Source organism: Centruroides sculpturatus, unplaced genomic scaffold (genome assembly GCF_000671375.1).
Source record: "Centruroides sculpturatus isolate CEXI.00-Female unplaced genomic scaffold, Cexi_2.0 scaffold73, whole genome shotgun sequence".
NCBI classification, from domain to species: domain Eukaryota; kingdom Metazoa; phylum Arthropoda; class Arachnida; order Scorpiones; family Buthidae; genus Centruroides; species Centruroides sculpturatus.
Window position 1 is genome coordinate 359042 of NW_019384330.1, and position 20697 is coordinate 379738.

The 20697-nt window shown below is 29.9% G+C and overlaps 1 protein-coding gene across 1 annotated transcript in view; it reads left to right on the plus strand.

Moving 5' to 3' along the window:
• The first annotated feature begins 485 nt into the window (after positions 1-485).
• The window catches only part of LOC111629575 (dnaJ homolog subfamily C member 22-like), a 37328-nt gene continuing 17116 nt past the window's right edge, over positions 486-20697 (plus strand). Inside the window, exon 1 of the mRNA XM_023373488.1 lies at positions 486-957. Within this exon, the coding sequence (XP_023229256.1) occupies positions 573-957 (385 nt within the window). The 5' untranslated portion in view covers positions 486-572. The remainder of the gene's footprint in view (positions 958-20697) is intronic.

Sequence of the window (20697 nt, forward strand, 5' to 3'; positions counted from 1 at the left end):
GAATAATGGACCTGATACTGACTGAATGAGCCAGACACTGGCTAAAATCACTCATTCACCAGATATATATATATATATATTAATTACGTATGTGATTAAATAGCGCTTACCTAGACAGCTACAGTGAAAATTTTAGTACAATTGCACCGTTGATTCTTTGACTAACTTATAGAACATTCAACAAAAAAATAAACAGAAAGACATTTTTTTATTTCAGCTAAAACAAGAAGATAAAAATAAAAGAAAAAATTAAATATTAATTGATTAGATGTCTTGGTCTTCGGCTTAAATTGTAATTTAATGGTTGTTTTTTTTATTATATTTTGAATTTGTTAAAAATGCTTAAGTTTGAGTTAAAAGAAATTAAAGTAATAATAATAATATATATTATTATTTATTTATTATTTTTAAAACTTAAGTAAATACATCAGGTTATTATCAATTAAAGTAAATAATCGATAGCCAGTAGGGGGCGTCGACGACGATTTCTGATTCGCGGAAAAAAGAAACGTGTTTGCTGTTTTGTTTACTTGCGGTTATTTCATCCGTCCAAATTGTACTTTAGTTAAGCGATGGCTAAAAGTCTCTTGTTAACATATATTCTGTGGTTAATAGGCGGATTTTGGGGTTTGCATCATCTGTACTTGGGTCGAGACGAACAAGCTTTAGTATGGGTAATGTTTGCTGGGGGTTATTTTGGATTAGGATGGTTGAGGGATCTGTGGAGAATTCCTGAATACGTTCAAGAAGCTAATGGAGATTCGTATTATATCGAGAAATTAGTTTATAAAATGAGAAAATATCCTACTCCACCGTCCAGCACCGTCAGATATTGTGGAATGATGATAGTTGCTGATGCATTCGGCTATTTAGTATTAGCTGCCATACCTGAAGAGTTATTACCTGAATTCCTTTTACCTTTTTCCACAATATTTGTTCCATTGGCGGTTGCTTTAGGTAAGTATATTGATTGAAATTATAGTAAAATTTATATTAAAGATCCAATGAATGAATGTAAACAGACTTTCAAAACTGAAATAAGTCTATATACAAGAGAAATATAACCAGAAATTATCATAAAATGTACATTTCCTTTCTTATTATAATNAAATTTGATCAATTCGAAGGAGGCTTACTAAGTAAGAATTCTAGCGCTTTAGAGATGGAGAGAGAGTTAGAGAATTTTTTCCGAATTCGGAGAAAATTTAGGCGCCCTATCCCTATAAATTAATGTTATTTTTACATAAAAAATAAACAAAAAAGTGCTTGCTAAGGAACAAAAGAGAGTCACTCTACTCCGAGCCACACACCGAGTTTTCGATGGTCTGGGTCTACGTTTGAACAGGCTGAAATCCTTCCTCAACCTACTCGATTCTTATCCTTGTCAGTCACATATTCAGCGATTCGCGGATAATTAAACTATTGGATTTTACTCTACAAGTGATAAATAAATAATTATTCATTCCTTTTGTAAAAGATATATTTATTAACCGAATTAAAAAGTCATTTTCAGACAAGAATCGACATCGAAATTTCGAACTAAAACATATGTTTTGAACTGTCCCGAATATGATCTGTATAGTTCTAAAATAATCTTAAGTGTTTCTACAGATGTGTACCTCTATACATGTTCCAGTTTATAGGAAAATAGTGTTAAAAATCACTTGTTTTTTACACGGTATAACATTGACTTTCGGAATAATTCAACACCGGAAACGGAAACTTAGCATGACTTATTATAAAGTGTGTCCCATCACATTGCATCCGCTCCATTATGAGCATATCAAATATCACCACGTTCGTTCAGATAAAGGCATAATCCAATAACGGAGTGAATAAAACCACCAAATATTAAGTCGTGGGTTCGCGCCTTGCCAACGAGCCACGAGGAGTTTTCCGGGTTTTCTTCACGTTTGTAACATCTAAATAGATGTCCCCGTAATATGACGTCCGAGTCGGAGCCCGATTTTATCAGTTTAATGCTGTATATTGCTATCACGTTCAGATACAGGGGACTAGCACGGTTATTTGATAAGGTCTCCAGACGAAGGGATCCCTAAAATTTAATCTTTATAATATGAAAAAATATAAGAAAATCCGTTTTTATTTGTTTTGTTTTATTAATAAATTATATTTCTACGGATTCGCAGAAGAGTGGGGCCACAAGACAGCCGAACGCTTGTATGGGACCCGAGGTCAATGCGGGCCTTTTTGCCATTGTTTTCAAACAAATAAAATATTTAGAATGTTTCTTTATTAATAAAAAGTAGTTTTAAAGATTTTATTTTTGTTTTGTTATTAAAAGTAACATTAATTTGTAGGGGTGGAAACAACTAAGGGCCCTAAGTTTCTCCGGGCTCGGGGAAATATCCCTAGCTTTCCCCCTGTCGACGGTCTGGAGGCCCTAGATTTGTGACTGATCAGGCTTCATCTCTATATAAAAAATTATTTATATAATTTTATTTAATTAAAACTGCAAATAAATTTTTAATTAAAAACATGTATTGTATATTATTAAATTTATATATTTATAAATGAATAATATCTTATTATTAATGATGATATTACCTGCTGTATATTATACAGATACCGCAATTTCTAAAATAAATAAATAGAACCTATCTAAAACAGACTATCTATGAAACTTAAACCTGTCTAAACGGAACGATTTTCTATGTAAAATATTATAAGCAGGAAAACAGTGTAGCATATGAAATTAGTAAAATAGATTTAAAAAATCAGATTTTACATCATCCTATCACTTATTTTATTTGAAGTATTACCTTCATATGTATATCTTTAATTATATAAAAGGCTAATTTTGGAACACAGATAAATTCTTTACCCGGAAATAATCTAAAGGGTGCTCTTGGCCTCTCTATCTGGACTTAAATACATATAGGCCTATCCCTTACAATTGCTGTGGCTATTTTTTTAATCGCAATACTAAATAGGAGGATCAAGCTAGCCACCAGTGATCGAATCGATGAGTGGATAAAAACCACTGAAAACTGGCAGTTGATCCAGGGTTATCGCATGACGAACGAACTAGTCGCAGCAGTTTTCCGGATTTTCTACTGTTTCTATCACTAAATACTGGTCATTTGCCCATAGAAAGTCCTTCTGGGAAGCATCTTTCCTGACAGATCGTTCTCGTATTACGTTGCCTTTTCCTATCAAACAAGCGAATCAAGAGTGTTTATAAAGGACAATATTAAGGCCAAGCATAATTAAAACTATTTTAATTACTCTTGGAAATTGTCTGTAATCATTAATCTTAACACCAATCATTCCTTAATGAAAAGCACTTGCTTATACGACTGTACTATGTACAGTGCAGTCGTATAAGCAAGTGCTTCTCATTAATTAAGAATTCAATCCAATCCCTTACTAAATAGGACTTTTATAAATTAATTTTATTCATTCCACTATCAAAGTCATTGTATTTGTCAGCAATTCGTCTTATATATATATCGAATTTAGATGTATTCTAAAGGAAAAGGTAAAACTCGAACACATTAATTAATAATGTGTTACACAAGTATCTATAATAATTATATATTTACGAGCCCAGATAGAGAAGGCCTGCAGGGCCATCAAGATCAACAGAATCTTAGACATAGAAACTGATAAACCGAAAAATTTATTATAATATAAATCATGATGTAAATTACTGTTTCATTTGATAAATAGTGCAAAATCTGCTTTTTTTGGTATGTGTGTTTTTGATTTCATTCCTACACATCACGTTTTTTTACTCTTTCTGTCCTTGAGCACTAAAAAGACCTTTTTTATCAGGCTCATCATAGGTTTGGTTAGTTTCAGAATGAAGCGATCGGGTGGTGAGGGATGGGGTCCAATGAAATGGATCACCCGTATTCGTTTCTGAGTCCTACTCATACATTGTAAGCTTTCAGAAAAGAGTAGGCCTCAAATCCGTGACTAGACAGGGCCCCATCTCATTTCTCTCAATTCCTATATATAGACGGCCGGATGATCAAGGCAGTTAAGGTGCCAGCCTACCGCTCTGGGCAACTCCAGTAATTTTTCGACACGATCTGTCTTGGATATATTGGGCCCGTCCCTCATCATTCGGCTGCTCCATTGCGCGCCCGGCCGAACCCATGATGGAAATTTCCTAACTTTTGTGAATTATATCGTAAAAAAATAATGAATAAAAATCTTTTAATTGATAAGAATCTTTCCAGCACTATGACTAAAATTGTTGCAGACTCATTGCTACTTCCCACTTTTCTTGCTCACTGATATTTCCACGTAACTGGATATATTCTAGATGTTACGTGATAAGAGAAGTTCAAAATTCTTTACAATTAATAAGATACAGAGTTAAAACTTTACCACGAAACTGTTAGAAGGAAGATTTCAGGCAGTCATTTCTCGGAATTTCCGGTATGATGTAACAATATTCAAGAAAGAACTGTTAAATTCAGAGTTACTCACAAAGAAATGGTAAAAATAAACTCTTATTATTCATTTATCAGTCAGTATTAAGATAAAAAGGCTACTTTAATTTCACGTTGCTTGTACCTACTTAACAATAATACATTATGTTTCATTTATCTCAAATTCTTAATTGTTTTTTATGGTTCTTCACCACTCAACCGCTTCAATACGATCCCGGCAGAACCCATAATGGGCTCTCTCTAAAAAAAAGACCCTCTTAGTGCTCACAGAGCGGAAAGAGTTTAAAAAAATATTTTTTAATGCCATGTACCCTTTGGCATTTTATGAACCCCCTTCTCAGAATAAAGTTTCTAACAATATAATAAAATATATGGAATTACAAAGGAAATCAATCATATTAAAATAGAGTCATTAAAATCTTTATAATGTAAATAAATTTGTGATATATTGAATATTGTGATATCTATGTTCTATTAACGCACTAAATTACAAGGAGTTTTTCTTTTTTAATTCCTTCCTCCTTGTGGACACTCAAGGAGGCTCAAAATGGAGCGGCAAGTAGCGCGGGACGGGGACAGACCGCCCATGAAAATCTCTGATATTGCATGACCGGAGTAGAACCCAGGTTCCCCCAGAGCTGTAAGCTGAAGCATTAACCGCCTCGCTCACTCATCCGTCAGATAACAATATTTAGAAGTTATTGAAAATAAATATGATCCAAGTTCATTAACTCTCTGAAATCTGTCACAGACCCCCAGGAGTCTATGGACTCCAAGGTTAAGAATCCCTTATCTGAGAGATAATTAAACATCTGTAAAACTATACGGACACTGTCATATAAAGAGCAGTTGTATAAAGAAATGATAAAATAAATCATTTGAAAGTAAGATTGAATTTAATTTTTTCTCGTTCGCTCAATTACCTTAAAGGTTGGTAGCCTACTTGTTTAATTTGTTCACAAATATAAAACACTATTTTTTTTTGCCCATCAGTAGCAAGATATACTGGCATCTCCTGCCAAATGCCTGTAAAAAAAACGGCATTGCATCAGAAATAATTCATTAGTTCCGGTTTAGCAATTCACCTGTTTTACAACTGGTTTATTTGTAAGATAGTGTCTTTCGTTTTCATTTTTTAAAATGAATATTATTGAAAAAATTTAATATTAAAAATAAAAATAAAGAATTATTATGAAATTATTCAGAAGAGAATAGAGAAAAGTTATTCTAAGAACTGAGTGTTTGTTAAATTATTTAGAAATTAATTTATAAAATCTAACAGCAATTGCTTTGATAAACAAGGTTCAAAACTGTAAATTTGCAATTAATTTAGTGGGATTCTAAAACTTTTCTTATTATTTTTGAAACACGCCATTTCTTTCTATTATAGAAGTACACTATTTTAGAGGCCTTCTTTCCACCCTAAGAACACTAGAAGAGTCTTTATCCATTTCATTATGAGCTTGGCCTGATACACAGGGTTGCGAAAGATGGGACCAGACATATCCGGATCAAGGGACAAACTTACGGTGCTGCAATTAGTTAAATAATGTAATTTTAAAGTAATTGAGTAATACTCTCCAAAAAACGTCAGGGAACACGTGTCTTAGTCTCACGAATTTGCCTTGAATAGCACTCATATTCTCAAAATCTTGAATACGCCACTGAACCCATGTACGTAAATTTCCTGAGCCATCCGTACTCAAACACCGATTGTCTAGAATGTTGCCTTTACAGCCTAAACATCCGGTCTTCTATGAAAGAACCCCAATTAGGGTATTTTGTACAAAGTGAAAAGATGAAGTTCATTCGAGAAAGATCAAATATAGATCCTTCTAGGTAAATTTGATATGCTTTCAAGCTGTTCTCTAGGCAATAAATCTATTTACATAATCTTACACTGCTATAATAAAATGCGTGGCCAATTTTAAAAATAATCGAACAAAACAATTTCACAATATTGTGAAATTGTTTTGTTCCATTATTTTTAAAATTGGCCAATCAAATTAAGTTATCTTTTTTAAAATTTACCATTAAAATAATTTATCGATTTACTTTTATAATTTATTAAAAAATCATTGATATTTGCTTCTATTTTGACTGTTATTTTTAATTTTTATGTGAGTGTAAGCAGCTTGAAATTAAAATTCTTTGAATGAATATTTATTGAATGATATTTTACAATATAAATTCCCACTAAAATCTGTTTAATATTAATGAAATTTGTACTTCTTTGTATGCAATCTCGAGTAATCTTACAAATAATTCCAAGAAAATAAATACGTATATTTTTACGTCCATTCAAGAGTGGACTTTACAGTTTACGTATTTATTTTCTCGGAATTAAATATCCTACTTAAAATTCTGAGAAGTAGCCGTTTAAATTTCTCTCTCCGATGATATCATTGAGGGAATTTCCCCTATAATATTTTATGTAATCGTAATTTCAGTTATTGTTTTTCCTGTAAGCAAGGAAAACACAATAACACATTCGATTTTTATTTAAGATTTACGTTATTTGTTTATTGCAAGGCAAAGAACTGATTATGTGGCTACACGATCGAAAGATGCCACCGCGGCTGTGAATTCACTTTACGAATTTAATATAAAAAATAAACTTCTTTAAGTGAATAGAGTCATGGTTTTAGATTGTATACAGCTCTAGGCAAGGGTGGACGTGCGAAATTTTTTTTATAAAAGTGTATTACATGATATTTGATATTGTGCGAGGTCTAGGAAGGTGATGCGAATTTTTTCCGGAAGGTGCGTAAAAATTGAATCGAAACTTAGTAACGTCAAATCGCTGGTCAAATATTCAATTTGAGTAATTAAAAATAACATAAAATGCTAATAAATTATACTTTATTTAACTTTATATCAGAAAAATAACAACAATAAACTATACGTGGTGTATCAGAATAACGTTTTAAAAATTTGGGGGATTGTAGAGGATGAAATTTTGAACGTTTTGATATAAGGAACCCATAACCGGAAATGTGATGTAAAGTTTCTACAGCACTTTGCACTTTGCAGTCGGTATGCTGAATGAAACAGCAGAATACAGTATTTGTGATAAGTTTTATTGACAAAACAGTAGAGTACAATCAAACTGTACATCGAATCAGTGGCTGCATATTTTAGAGTAAATGTTCAATGTGACGACCACCAACTTCGTTACATAATGTGCAACGACGAACCATGTTTTGTCCGACTCTGTAAGATGCCACGCTCCCCTCTGAAGGTATTAAATGCTGAAAAGATGCGCTCCGTAAGCTCATGAACTGTTCCTACAGGAGTTGCGGACACAAGGCACTTTACATAACCCCAGAGAAAGAAGTCAAAAACAATAACATGACGTCAATGGATGGAAGGGTAGCTACCAAAGTGAAGGGCGGTCAAGCACTTCTACAGCTGTAGAAATTTTATATCACATTTCCGGCTATGGGTTCCTTATATCAAAACGTTCAAAATTTCTTCCTTTACAATCCCCCAAATTTTTAAAACGTCATTCTGATACACCCTGTATAAAAGAAAGTAAAGTAATTATAACAGAAGCAAATAATTCGTTAATAGGAAATCTGTTGTTTATTCGATGATAATTTTTCTATCTGAGATTCATAATTTGTGGCTTTTACGACTTTTCGCAGCAGCTATAGGACACTACTTTCATACTATATACGCGAGGTTTTGAAATCTATCGAAAATCCTGATACTTTCTAAATTTTCAGTGCGGGTACCTTAAAATCGTTGCGTGGATCACTGCGTGATCCGCTGGTGAATGAGTGATTTTAGCCAGTGTCTGGCTCATTCAGTCAGTATCAGGTCCATTATTCGAAACAATGGGTCTGAAAGATCCCATGCCGAAAATTGAGCAGGAACCAATGTATCCGGCACTCCGGCCTTAAGATCCAAGTGCAATGGTAGCTACTTCAACCATGTCGAGAAACCGTTACAAAATGCAGTAATAGCCGTCGCATCCTCAGAGGCTGTGAGCACTCGTGTACCTTCAACACTGTCAGCTTTAAATGACCGAAATGAATAGCAATTTTTGCTTTTACATGTTTAATATATAAAAATCAGAGATTGATATTATTTCTATTAACTTTTACAATAAGTTTGTTAATTGTAATGCATTATATTTCACTACAAGTTTAATTAATTATATCAATAATAGGGCCTACAGTAAGTTCTATGGAGGGAATGATATTTAATAAATGCAATAGGTATAAGTACTGTACATAAGATTTAATCTAAACATGGAGAAATTTCGAATTTTTAATTGTTTTCTTCATTCTAGAAAATTAATATATAGTTTAATTGAATTAATTAGTATAGTGCTTTCTTGTAACTATATAAGGCCATAAAATCTTATGTGTAATTAATTTTATATTGTCAAATGATTTATTATTGATTGATTTTAAATTCAAAACTACTTATTTTTCGAATTAAACAACAAAACTGTAAAAGTCTGTAGTAAAATAAACAGACAAAAAGGCCAATGACAGTACATTTTTGAATGTTCTCGCAAATATATAACCAAGGAAAGAAGAAGAAAAAAAAGGAAAGGAAAAAAAATATCTCAAGAACGTAGTCAGTGATTCATCTAGTTTGATTGGTGAAATACTGTTGTAAGAGAGAAATTAATGAAAGAATGGACAGACGATCTACAATTAGAAGCATTTCAGATATTGGAAACTGAAAGAAATTTAAGTATCATTTAAAATGTGCTAAAACAGTATCTAAAACTGTGCGATAAAAAATAAGAAGATTATAAAAGAGTAGTCAAACAAAAAAGAAAAAAAAAGTGCTACTAGAAACAAGTAACAAACCTAGTGCACTATCTATAGTCAAACAAAAAAAAAAAAAATATCTTACTATACTTGGATCAGTGACAAGAAAAATAAAAAAAAAATAAATAAATAAACCTATAAAAAATTACTGAAGGTATAGAAAAAAAATTATTATTAAGAAAATATATGAATTCAATATTGAAAATGTTTTGGACCAAAGGCCTCAATGGAAATTTTAAATGGAATTAATGGAAGATTTTATTAGAATTGACATATTCTAAGAATATAAACTTTTAATATAATGTAATGTCACTTCTATCATTAAATTCATAAATTCAACTTGATAAAAATCTATTGTTTTATTTGCTGTGTCAAAGCTGAAATTATTAATTTTTATATAAATAAATAAAGAATATCTACTGTAAAATCTTTATTAAGACGAAAGTTAACATAGGCCTAAATAATTTACTTAAATTTTAAATTGTAAAATTTATTTTGAGGTTCTTGAATAGTTAATATGAAATTTTAATGTATATTTATTATAAAAGAGTGATTATTACATTTAAAATTGCGTTTGAAAAAGTGCTTTCTCCAATATGAACGATCTAACTTTTGCGAAAAGTAATTTAAAATTCTTTTCTCAGAAGAAATAATTAATTTGTTTCGAAAACGAAGTTGTAATTTAAAAAAAATAAAAATAAAAATTATCAGATTTCTAGTAAATTATTTATGTTATCGAACTTGTAAATTGGCGAGTCTATGTGATGTGAAATTTGAGATATTCAGATATATCGGCTAATGCTAAATATCCGAATAAGTTATCATCATCATTCTAATATACAATGATGATGGATGACGGAATAGGATATTTTTTCATCTTATCCGCTAATTTGCACTTTACTAATTATTGTATATCAACGGATCTGTTGATAACACCACTGAACTCTGATAGTTGGTCGCGGGTTCGCGCCTGACCAACAAGCTGGCTGCGTGGAGTGTTCCGGGTGTTTTTTCACATGTCTACCACCTAACTAGGAGCCATTTTTCCCAGAGAAGTCCTTCTCCTTGGCAGATCGCCTTTGCGTTGTGTTGCTTTATTTTACCAATCTAATCCAATATCAATAGATCTCTAATGTTGCTCCGTTACATTGCTGTCTGCGCTTTCTATATAAAAATATTTGCTCCGAATCGCTAATTTTGTAATTCTTTTTCCACGTGGAAAACAATATATAAATAAATTGTTTGAAATATTTAATCACATACGTAATTAATATATATATATATATATATTAATTACGGATGTGATTAAATATTTCAAACAATTTATTTATATATTGTTTTCCACGTGGAAAAAGAATTACAAAATTAGCGATTCGGAGCAAATATTTTTATATAGAAAGCGCAGACAGCAATGTAACGGAGCAACATTAGAGATCTATTGATATTGGATTAGATTGGTAAAATAAAGCAACACAACGCAAAGGCGATCTGCCAAGGAGAAGGACTTCTCTGGGAAAAATGGCTCCTAGTTAGGTGGTAGACATGTGAAAAAACACCCGGAACACTCCACGCAGCCAGCTTGTTGGTCAGGCGCGAACCCGCGACCAACTATCAGAGTTCAGTGGTGTTATCAACAGATCCGTTGATATACAATAATTAGTAAAGTGCAAATTAGCGGATAAGATGAAAAAATATCCTATTCCGTCATCCATCATCATTGTATATTAGAATGATGATGATAACTTATTCGGATATTTAGCATTAGCCGATATATCTGAATATCTCAAATTTCACATCACATAGACTCGCCAATTTACAAGTTCGATAACATAAATAATTTACTAGAAATCTGATAATTTTTATTTTTATTTTTTTTAAATTACAACTTCGTTTTCGAAACAAATTAATTATTTCTTCTGAGAAAAGAATTTTAAATTACTTTTCGCAAAAGTTAGATCGTTCATATTGGAGAAAGCACTTTTTCAAACGCAATTTTAAATGTAATAATCACTCTTTTATAATAAATATACATTAAAATTTCATATTAACTATTCAAGAACCTCAAAATAAATTTTACAATTTAAAATTTAAGTAAATTATTTAGGCCTATGTTAACTTTCGTCTTAATAAAGATTTTACAGTAGATATTCTTTATTTATTTATATAAAAATTAATAATTTCAGCTTTGACACAGCAAATAAAACAATAGATTTTTATCAAGTTGAATTTATGAATTTAATGATAGAAGTGACATTACATTATATTAAAAGTTTATATTCTTAGAATATGTCAATTCTAATAAAATCTTCCATTAATTCCATTTAAAATTTCCATTGAGGCCTTTGGTCCAAAACATTTTCAATATTGAATTCATATATTTTCTTAATAATAATTTTTTTTCTATACCTTCAGTAATTTTTTATAGGTTTATTTATTTATTTTTTTTTTATTTTTCTTGTCACTGATCCAAGTATAGTAAGATATTTTTTTTTTTTTGTTTGACTATAGATAGTGCACTAGGTTTGTTACTTGTTTCTAGTAGCACTTTTTTTTTCTTTTTTGTTTGACTACTCTTTTATAATCTTCTTATTTTTTATCGCACAGTTTTAGATACTGTTTTAGCACATTTTAAATGATACTTAAATTTCNTAATAAGAAAAAAAAAAAAATAAATATCAGAATAAAATGAAATTATAAACTTGAATGTTGATTACAATTCCTATTTAGGAATTATAATTAATATTTTGAATGGATAAATGATCCTAAAGGGATAAACAAACAAATGATAACAATAAAGAAAGTAAAGAAAACAGTGATCAAAATATTGGTAATATTGTCTTTATAAGAGGTATTTAGAAATGAAATTATAGAAATTATGATTTTTAATGTTAAGAATCATCTTTTCTTTTAATTAAATGAAATAAGTGAATATTATGTTGTTGAAACTTTTAATTATTCCCATCATTCATCTACTGTATAAATAATGATCATATATATATATGATCATTATATATATATATATATATATCAGCCATATTTATAATGTTACTTGTATCTAATAAACTACTGTTACAGATCTTCAAAAAATATGATTTATAATTGTGGCAGTGACCTATACTTTTTATTAGTTTGCTCTAAAAAAATGTATTTTATTTTTTAATAAAAAAACTGATGTTCATTGCTTTTTCTAAAGGCAGCACTGTCAATTTCAATTCTATGTGTATTCACAATAATATATTCTTAAAAACTTTACAATTTACTTTTAATGTCAGTCTGGGTGATGTTTTTATTAATTAGTTATTTCTCTCTCTGCATATGTCATATCAGGTTACCCCAATGTCAGTGAACACCTGGGGCAGGTTAGTACGGACACACCAGTTTGCACACCAAGTGATGTCCTGGGGAAACTTAGTACCAGAGTGGTTCCCTGTTGTCTTCTCTGGATACATGATGTTACATAGGGGATGCCTTCCGAGAGGTCTTTTAAGGATAACTGGCCCTATTCAGGCATTACAGATCTGGAGAAAACTCCATATGGCCAGCTCGTCCTGGCGAGGCGTGAACCCTCGGCCAAACTTCCAGTGTTCAGTGATGGAACCGCTCAGCCACCGTGGGCTATTAGTCATAACTATAACAAAAAAATTGTAATGTGTTAAAATCAAATAAAGTTCAATATAAAGAAATTCATAGAGTTCTTGAAATTATTTAACAGCACTGTCACTTTCTATATTGAATGCTTCATTTTAAAACATGATGTTTTGAAAATGTGTGTTCATAAAATCATTCACTTTTTTTTGAGTTTCATAACTTTCATATATAAAAACTTCATCAGATTTCTTGGTATAGAATACCAAGAAATCTTATAATATATTGTTCAGGAAATACTATATGTATTTTTAAAATCGCCCAAAGAAAAATTTCTTTTATGTATTCAATATTTTGTTTAATGTGTGATTATATGGACACAACTAACAGATTATTATACAGTAGAAGTTTGTTAATTCAGTACTACAGCACCAGAGTGATGTCATATTATCAAAAGTGACAGATTACAGGACATTTTTGTATTTTTATAAAATTTGATAAGTTATATGCGATCTGAATGTTGTAGACATTGCTGTATATTTTTGTACTAGTGTATGCTTCCAGTTTGTTTATACATGCACTTTAATCAGTTTGAAGATGATACAGTGTGTGACTACACTGTTTTAAGACTGAAAACCTGAAAAAATATGAATGAACATATTTTTGCATTAAATCAGAATTTACAATGAAAATAAATATATGCACATGAATCAGACATATTGTGTTTCATCTGAAATCTTTAGTGTACAATGTCCATACAAATTTTGACTTGCAGAATAATAGCATGTCAGATTATTATTGGACAGTGCTAAGTAATTTAGCATTTAATTAATAATAATAGTAATATTAATTCAGCAATTATTTGGCTTTAATACTATCAGGTTTGGATGTTTATATTATTGGACAATTCTGGATTATTGGCTACTTTATAGAATGTGTTGTATTAATGAACTTCTAGTGTAATTTGAAAATTTTTTATAAATTACTGAATTTATACTTTACACTTTAACTTTTATCAAGGTGTAAGAAAGATCTTTCCAGAATTGCATGAGCATCTATATTTAATGTATTAGTTTCATTGTGATGTTTATAGTAAAATAAATTAATTCATTCAGAAAGAAATGCATAAACTACATGATAATTCTGCAGCAATACAAAAATTTTTCAATCATAAGAACAACATGCAAATTAAAAATGCAGCCTTGACAAATCATGTGACAATACACAATGCTGATAGCTTTATTATAAGATCAACATCATACAGTCTACTAACTGGTAATCACTATTACAATGCCTTATACTCATGAACACTACTGCGAAATGATTATATTTTCATGATTACATGAATAATTCATATATATACCAGTATTTGTGCAATGCTGGAAAGATCTCTCTTGCATGTGGATAAATGTTAAAGTAAGGACCCTGTATATGCTTAAGCCAGTATTTTAAAAATAAATTTCTATATTAATATTTCTATAAAGTTTTTTGAAGATTTATTTTAAAATATCTGATTCTGTTTTAACATAAGTCTGTTAAAACCATATAATGATAACCATATTATCATTTTTATGTTTTGTAATTTTAGATGCAAACATCTAAGACTACAAATTCCTTTTGACACTTCAAACTTGGACTAATTCAGAAATTTATTATTTTTTATTTATTTTAAACTGACAGGCAATGATGTTGGTAAATAAAAGCCTCTAGTTGGAAACAATTATTTTGAATAAAAGTAGTTACTATATATATTTGAAATAAAATATGGTATGACAAATTATATAACAGTTAATTCGAGTCTTTTAATTATCATCATATTTATATTGTTTTTATCATTTAAAACGTTATCATTGTTTAAAAATATATCAATATTTAAAGAATTAGTAAGCTGAAATGATTAATTGTATAAAATTTGAACTATGTTGACAAAGTTATTCTACAGATGATAATAAGTTTTTTTTAGTAAAATACAGTAATACCTTGACTTATGCTACCCCGACTTACGTGAACCCAGAGTTATGCGATTTTCAAATCTCGTCGATTCATCTTTTGTTTGAGCACCACGCAACTCTTGATTATTCACTCCCTCCACACTATTGTTCAGCTTACATGTTTGGATGTGTTGTGCGGAATCAACACATAGATACAATTTATTTTGTGTTATTTATTTCTGTGTTTGTTATATCTAAGGAGACTTGAGAAATTCTTGGTGGTGATTTCTTGTAACCGTGAATGAATCAAAAGATGAGATAAGATTAATGAGAACATTTATTAGCTTACATATATCCAACTTGGATTTTACACAAATTGCGAAATTATACCCCGACTTACGTGAATTCGACTTACGCGGTTATCGCTTGGTCCCACCTATCGCGTAAGTTTGGGGTATTACTGTACATAATAATTTATTTAACAAATATAAATATACAGTTATTAATATTAATATAATATAGTTATTATTTACATTTTGCTTTCTTGAAGCATATGCATAAACAAAAGTTTGTGCTTATGCTTACGTCATAGGAATCATTCTTCATAGAATTGACTATAAACAAAAACAATTTTTATAAAAAGTCCTTTAATAACATAATGGTTAATTGAAAAATAATATTAGGACTTTGTTGTGGCTTCAGATTTATTTTATTATTCAACACTTTTCTTAACTGTTTTTTTTTTTTAAACAGTTGAAACATGCTATTTAAGAATGACAGTGTTTCTGTAAGAAAACTATCATATTATAATTACCAGTAGATAAAAAATTGAAGATAAAGTATCCCATTTTGCTTTGTTTGGTGGAGTTTTAAATTAAAATATAGTTTAATACTCAAAATGGTTGATTAGTGTTGTGAATATGATTGTATAGAATGTACTGTACAGTACATGTCAACATTTTCACTTTAGTATATGAATGTACTAAGAATGTTTGATATACTAGTCTCTGCTTGAATAATTTTTTGTCACTATATTTACATCAGTTTGATGTTTTGTGTATATATTAAAAATATGATTATTTAACTTGTTAATATTTATACAACACATATTTATAAAAAGATATGCGCAGATTAGTATCTCTAACCTGGCACATGTATTTCTGTAGCTGAAGCTTTTCATATTAAATATTGTTTAGATTATGGTAAATGCTTAAAATGATATCTCTATGACTAAAGTTTTCCATACAAAATTGAAATTAATAGTAATAATAATATAAAATTATATTTCATTGTGTTTTTATAAATAATTATAATTTTTACAGTAAAATTTAAAACAGTATAGTATGTTACAATATTAAATACATTTTATTATTAGCAAAATTAAAATAAAAAATAATTATAATGTAGTAACTTTATGTTCATATAATCCTTAAGGAATTGTTTAATTATTAATTTCTGTATCTATAAGAATTATTTTAAACTAGATATACTTTTCATGAATACATCTCATTTAAAGTAGCGGATATGATGATCTTGGTTGACACTTTTAAAGTAATTAATTGTAATCTATTCAAATTTGCTTTTCACAGAGAAAAATTCTTAAATTCTTTCAGTCTAAGCATTATCATTTGGAATCAAAAGAGGAATAATGATTGAGAGAAATTGTCAAATTGAAAGCATCAGAATTTTTTAAAACAGTTTTCTGCTTAAGTTGCTGAAAGCATTTTGACTTAGATTTATATTTATGGCACTTCTTTAAGAAGTGTGTTAATTAAATTATATTTCAATTGTTTTGTGTTTCATTGGATTGTAAATGTTTGTTGATTGATAAATTGATATACAGGAAATCCTCGTTAATTTGAACTCAGATAGTTTGAAATCTGGTTAGTTCATAACTGTACTTTTGTTCTAGCCGGGGATATAGAAATTTACATGTTAAGGAATTCAGTTGGTTTGAAATACAGCTACTTCAAAATTTGAAGTGATAATTCTATCTGAACTGTGCATATGTTAGCTTGTTAATTTAGATTGAAGTGCCTCCATGCTATAAGAGAACAATAGACCAAAAACAACTGATCTGGTCAATATGGCTTTACTTTTACATTAACACATTTTTGGGTGTCACCTTACCATGGACTACTATTATTTCTCTTATCTCATAAAATAAGGCTGGTTTCAGGATTGCAAGATTGGGCTATAAGTGGCAGATATTTAAGAGCTCTAGGCTACTACTTTTGGGTGACTTCCTACTTTTTTGGCCACTTTAAAAATAATTTGGGCTACATTTCGAGGAATTCTGCTTTACTTTTTATAAAACCTATTTCGCAACCTATTGGACACATGCTGTTTACCTGCAGTTTATTCACATTATTATTAGTTATTAATTAATGAAAATGACATTTTGTATATGTAGCCATATTCCATTTCCTTAATAACTTACATCAATTACATGACATTTAGCATATTGTACAGAAATGTGCAAATCTCAGATAATTCGAAATTTGATAATTTGAAGTCTCAATTATTTCTTCTCTTGAATTTCGAACTAACGAGGATTTCCTGTATTTTTTTTATTTGAATAGCATTTCAAATAAAGAAAAATATTTATAGAATTAATTGTATAGAAAATCTTATTTTCATAAGTTTATAGAGTTTTATGAATTGTGTAATTATTTTTTAAGTTGAGCAGATGAACATTTTTCATTTTTTTTTAAAATAAATCATAACCCTTTACTTTGTAACATATATTTCTTGATTCTAAGATGCATATTTGTTTACATTTTAACGTCTGAAGTCATTGACATCTTGCGTTCAATGTCAAAAACATCTGCAGAATAGTTGTCATTACTTACATTACTTACATTAGAGCTAATTATGTCATGTCTGCTTATTTTGTTTTTATTTCATTTATAACACTGTAGGTATGAAATTAATAATACTATTAATTTTATATAGTTTTAAACTTCATATTAGATGTTTATCATGTATTTTATTACGCAAAAACCACAACAGGTGCAGAGATCATGGTAGCATTGTTGGATAGAGCAAGTCTTCATCTACTAACCTCTTTTTTCTACTAGTGATCATCATTGGCAATGAATATTTTCCAGCAATGAATGAGGACATGCATGCCAAGCACACAAAAATCTGCACCAGCAAAACTTAGCCACTTTTTCACAGCTGTGATGACAGCACTATTGTCAGGAAAATATGTTTGGCATAGTCCATCTTTCATTGACTAAACCATGGAAATCCAAAGGTGCCAATTCTGGACTATACAGCAAATGTGGAAGGATAGTCCAGCCTAACTTTGCAATGTATGCAGTGATCTTGAAACTGGTGTGGAACCTGGTGTTGTCAAGTTGCAAGCAAAACATTGTCATCCATGGTCTGACTGGAAATTTGGTTCTTCAGTTTCATCAACATCTTGATGTAGCGGTCAGAGTTGATTGTCTGACTTCCAGAAAATTCAGCAAAATTATGCTGTTCAGTTTATAGTAATAATACAATGTGTTGTGTTAATCGTTTATGCAATGATATTGATNAAAAAAAAAAATAAATATCAGAATGAAATGAAATTATAAACTTGAATGTTGATTACAATTCCTATTTAGGAATTATAATTAATATTTTGAATGGATAAATGATCCTAAAGGGATAAACAAACAAATGATAACAATAAAGAAAGTAAAGAAAACAGTGATCAAAATATTGGTAATATTGTCTTTATAAGAGGTATTTAGAAATGAAATTATAGAAATTATGATTTTTAATGTTAAGAATCATCTTTTCTTTTAATTAAATGAAATAAGTGAATATTATGTTGTTGAAACTTTTAATTATTCCCATCATTCATCTACTGTATAAATAATGGTGATTATTACATTTAAAATTGCGTTTGAAAAAGTGCTTTCTCCAATATGAACGATCTAACTTTTGCGAAAAGTAATTTAAAATTCTTTTCTCAGAAGAAATAATTAATTTGTTTCGAAAACGAAGTTGTAATTTAAAAAAAATAAAAATAAAAATTATCAGATTTCTAGTAAATTATTTATGTTATCGAACTTGTAAATTGGCGAGTCTATGTGATGTGAAATTTGAGATATTCAGATATATCGGCTAATGCTAAATATCCGAATAAGTTATCATCATCATTCTAATATACAATGATGATGGATGACGGAATAGGATATTTTTTCATCTTATCCGCTAATTTGCACTTTACTAATTATTGTATATCAACGGATCTGTTGATAACACCACTGAACTCTGATAGTTGGTCGCGGGTTCGCGCCTGACCAACAAGCTGGCTGCGTGGAGTGTTCCGGGTGTTTTTTCACATGTCTACCACCTAACTAGGAGCCATTTTTCCCAGAGAAGTCCTTCTCCTTGGCAGATCGCCTTTGCGTTGTGTTGCTTTATTTTACCAATCTAATCCAATATCAATAGATCTCTAATGTTGCCAGCTGTAGAAATTTTATATCACATTTCCGGCTATGGGTTCCTTATATCAAAACGTTCAAAATTTCTTCCTTTACAATCCCCCAAATTTTTAAAACGTCATTCTGATACACCCTGTATATAAGAAAGTAAAGTAATTATAACAGAAGCAAATAATTCGTTAATAGGAAATCTGTTGTTTATTCGATGATAATTTTTCTATCTGAGATTCATAATTTGTGGCTTTTACGACTTTTCGCAGCAGCTATAGGACACTACTTTCATACTATATATGCGAGGTTTTGAAATCTATCGAAAATCCTGATACTTTCTAAATTTTCAGTGCGGGTACCTTAAAATCGTTGCGTGGATCACTGCGTGATCCGCTGGTGAATGAGTGATTTTAGCCAGTGTCTGGCTCATTCAGTCAGTATCAGGTCCATTATTCGAAACAATGGGTCTGAAAGATCCCATGCCGAAAATTGAGCAGGAACCAATGTATCCGGCACTCCGGCCTTAAGATCCAAGTGCAATGGTAGCTACTTCAACCATGTCGAGAAACCGTTACAAAATGCAGTAATAGCCGTCGCATCCTCAGAGGCTGTGAGCACTCGTGTACCTTCAACACTGTCAGCTTTAAATGACCGAAATGAATAGCAATTTTTGCTTTTACATGTTTAATATATAAAAATCAGAGATTGATATTATTTCTATTAACTTTTACAATAAGTTTGTTAATTGTAATGCATTATATTTCACTACAAGTTTAATTAATAATATCAATAATAGGGCCTACAGTAAGTTCTATGGAGGGAATGATATTTAATAAATGCAATAGGTATAAGTACTGTACATAAGATTTAATCTAAACATGGAGAAATTTCGAATTTTTAATTGTTTTCTTCATTCTAGAAAATTAATATATAGTTTAATTGAATTAATTAGTATAGTGCTTTCTTGTAACTATATAAGGCCATAAAATCTTATGTGTAATTAATTTTATATTGTCAAATGATTTATTATTGATTGATTTTAAATTCAAAACTACTTATTTTTCGAATTAAACAACAAAACTGTAAAAGTCTGTAGTAAAATAAACAGACAAAAAGGCCAATGACAGTACATTTTTGAATGTTCTCGCAAATATATAACCAAGGAAAGAAGAAGAAAAAAAAGGAAAGGAAAAAAAATATCTCAAGAACGTAGTCAGTGATTCATCTAGTTTGATTGGTGAAATACTGTTGTAAGAGAGAAATTAATGAAAGAATGGACAGACGATCTACAATTAGAAGCATTTCAGATATTGGAAACTGAAAGAAATTTAAGTATCATTTAAAATGTGCTAAAACAGTATCTAAAACTGTGCGATAAAAAATAAGAAGATTATAAAAGAGTAGTCAAACAAAAAAGAAAAAAAAAGTGCTACTAGAAACAAGTAACAAACCTAGTGCACTATCTATAGTCAAACAAAAAAAAAAAAAATATCTTACTATACTTGGATCAGTGACAAGAAAAATAAAAAAAAAA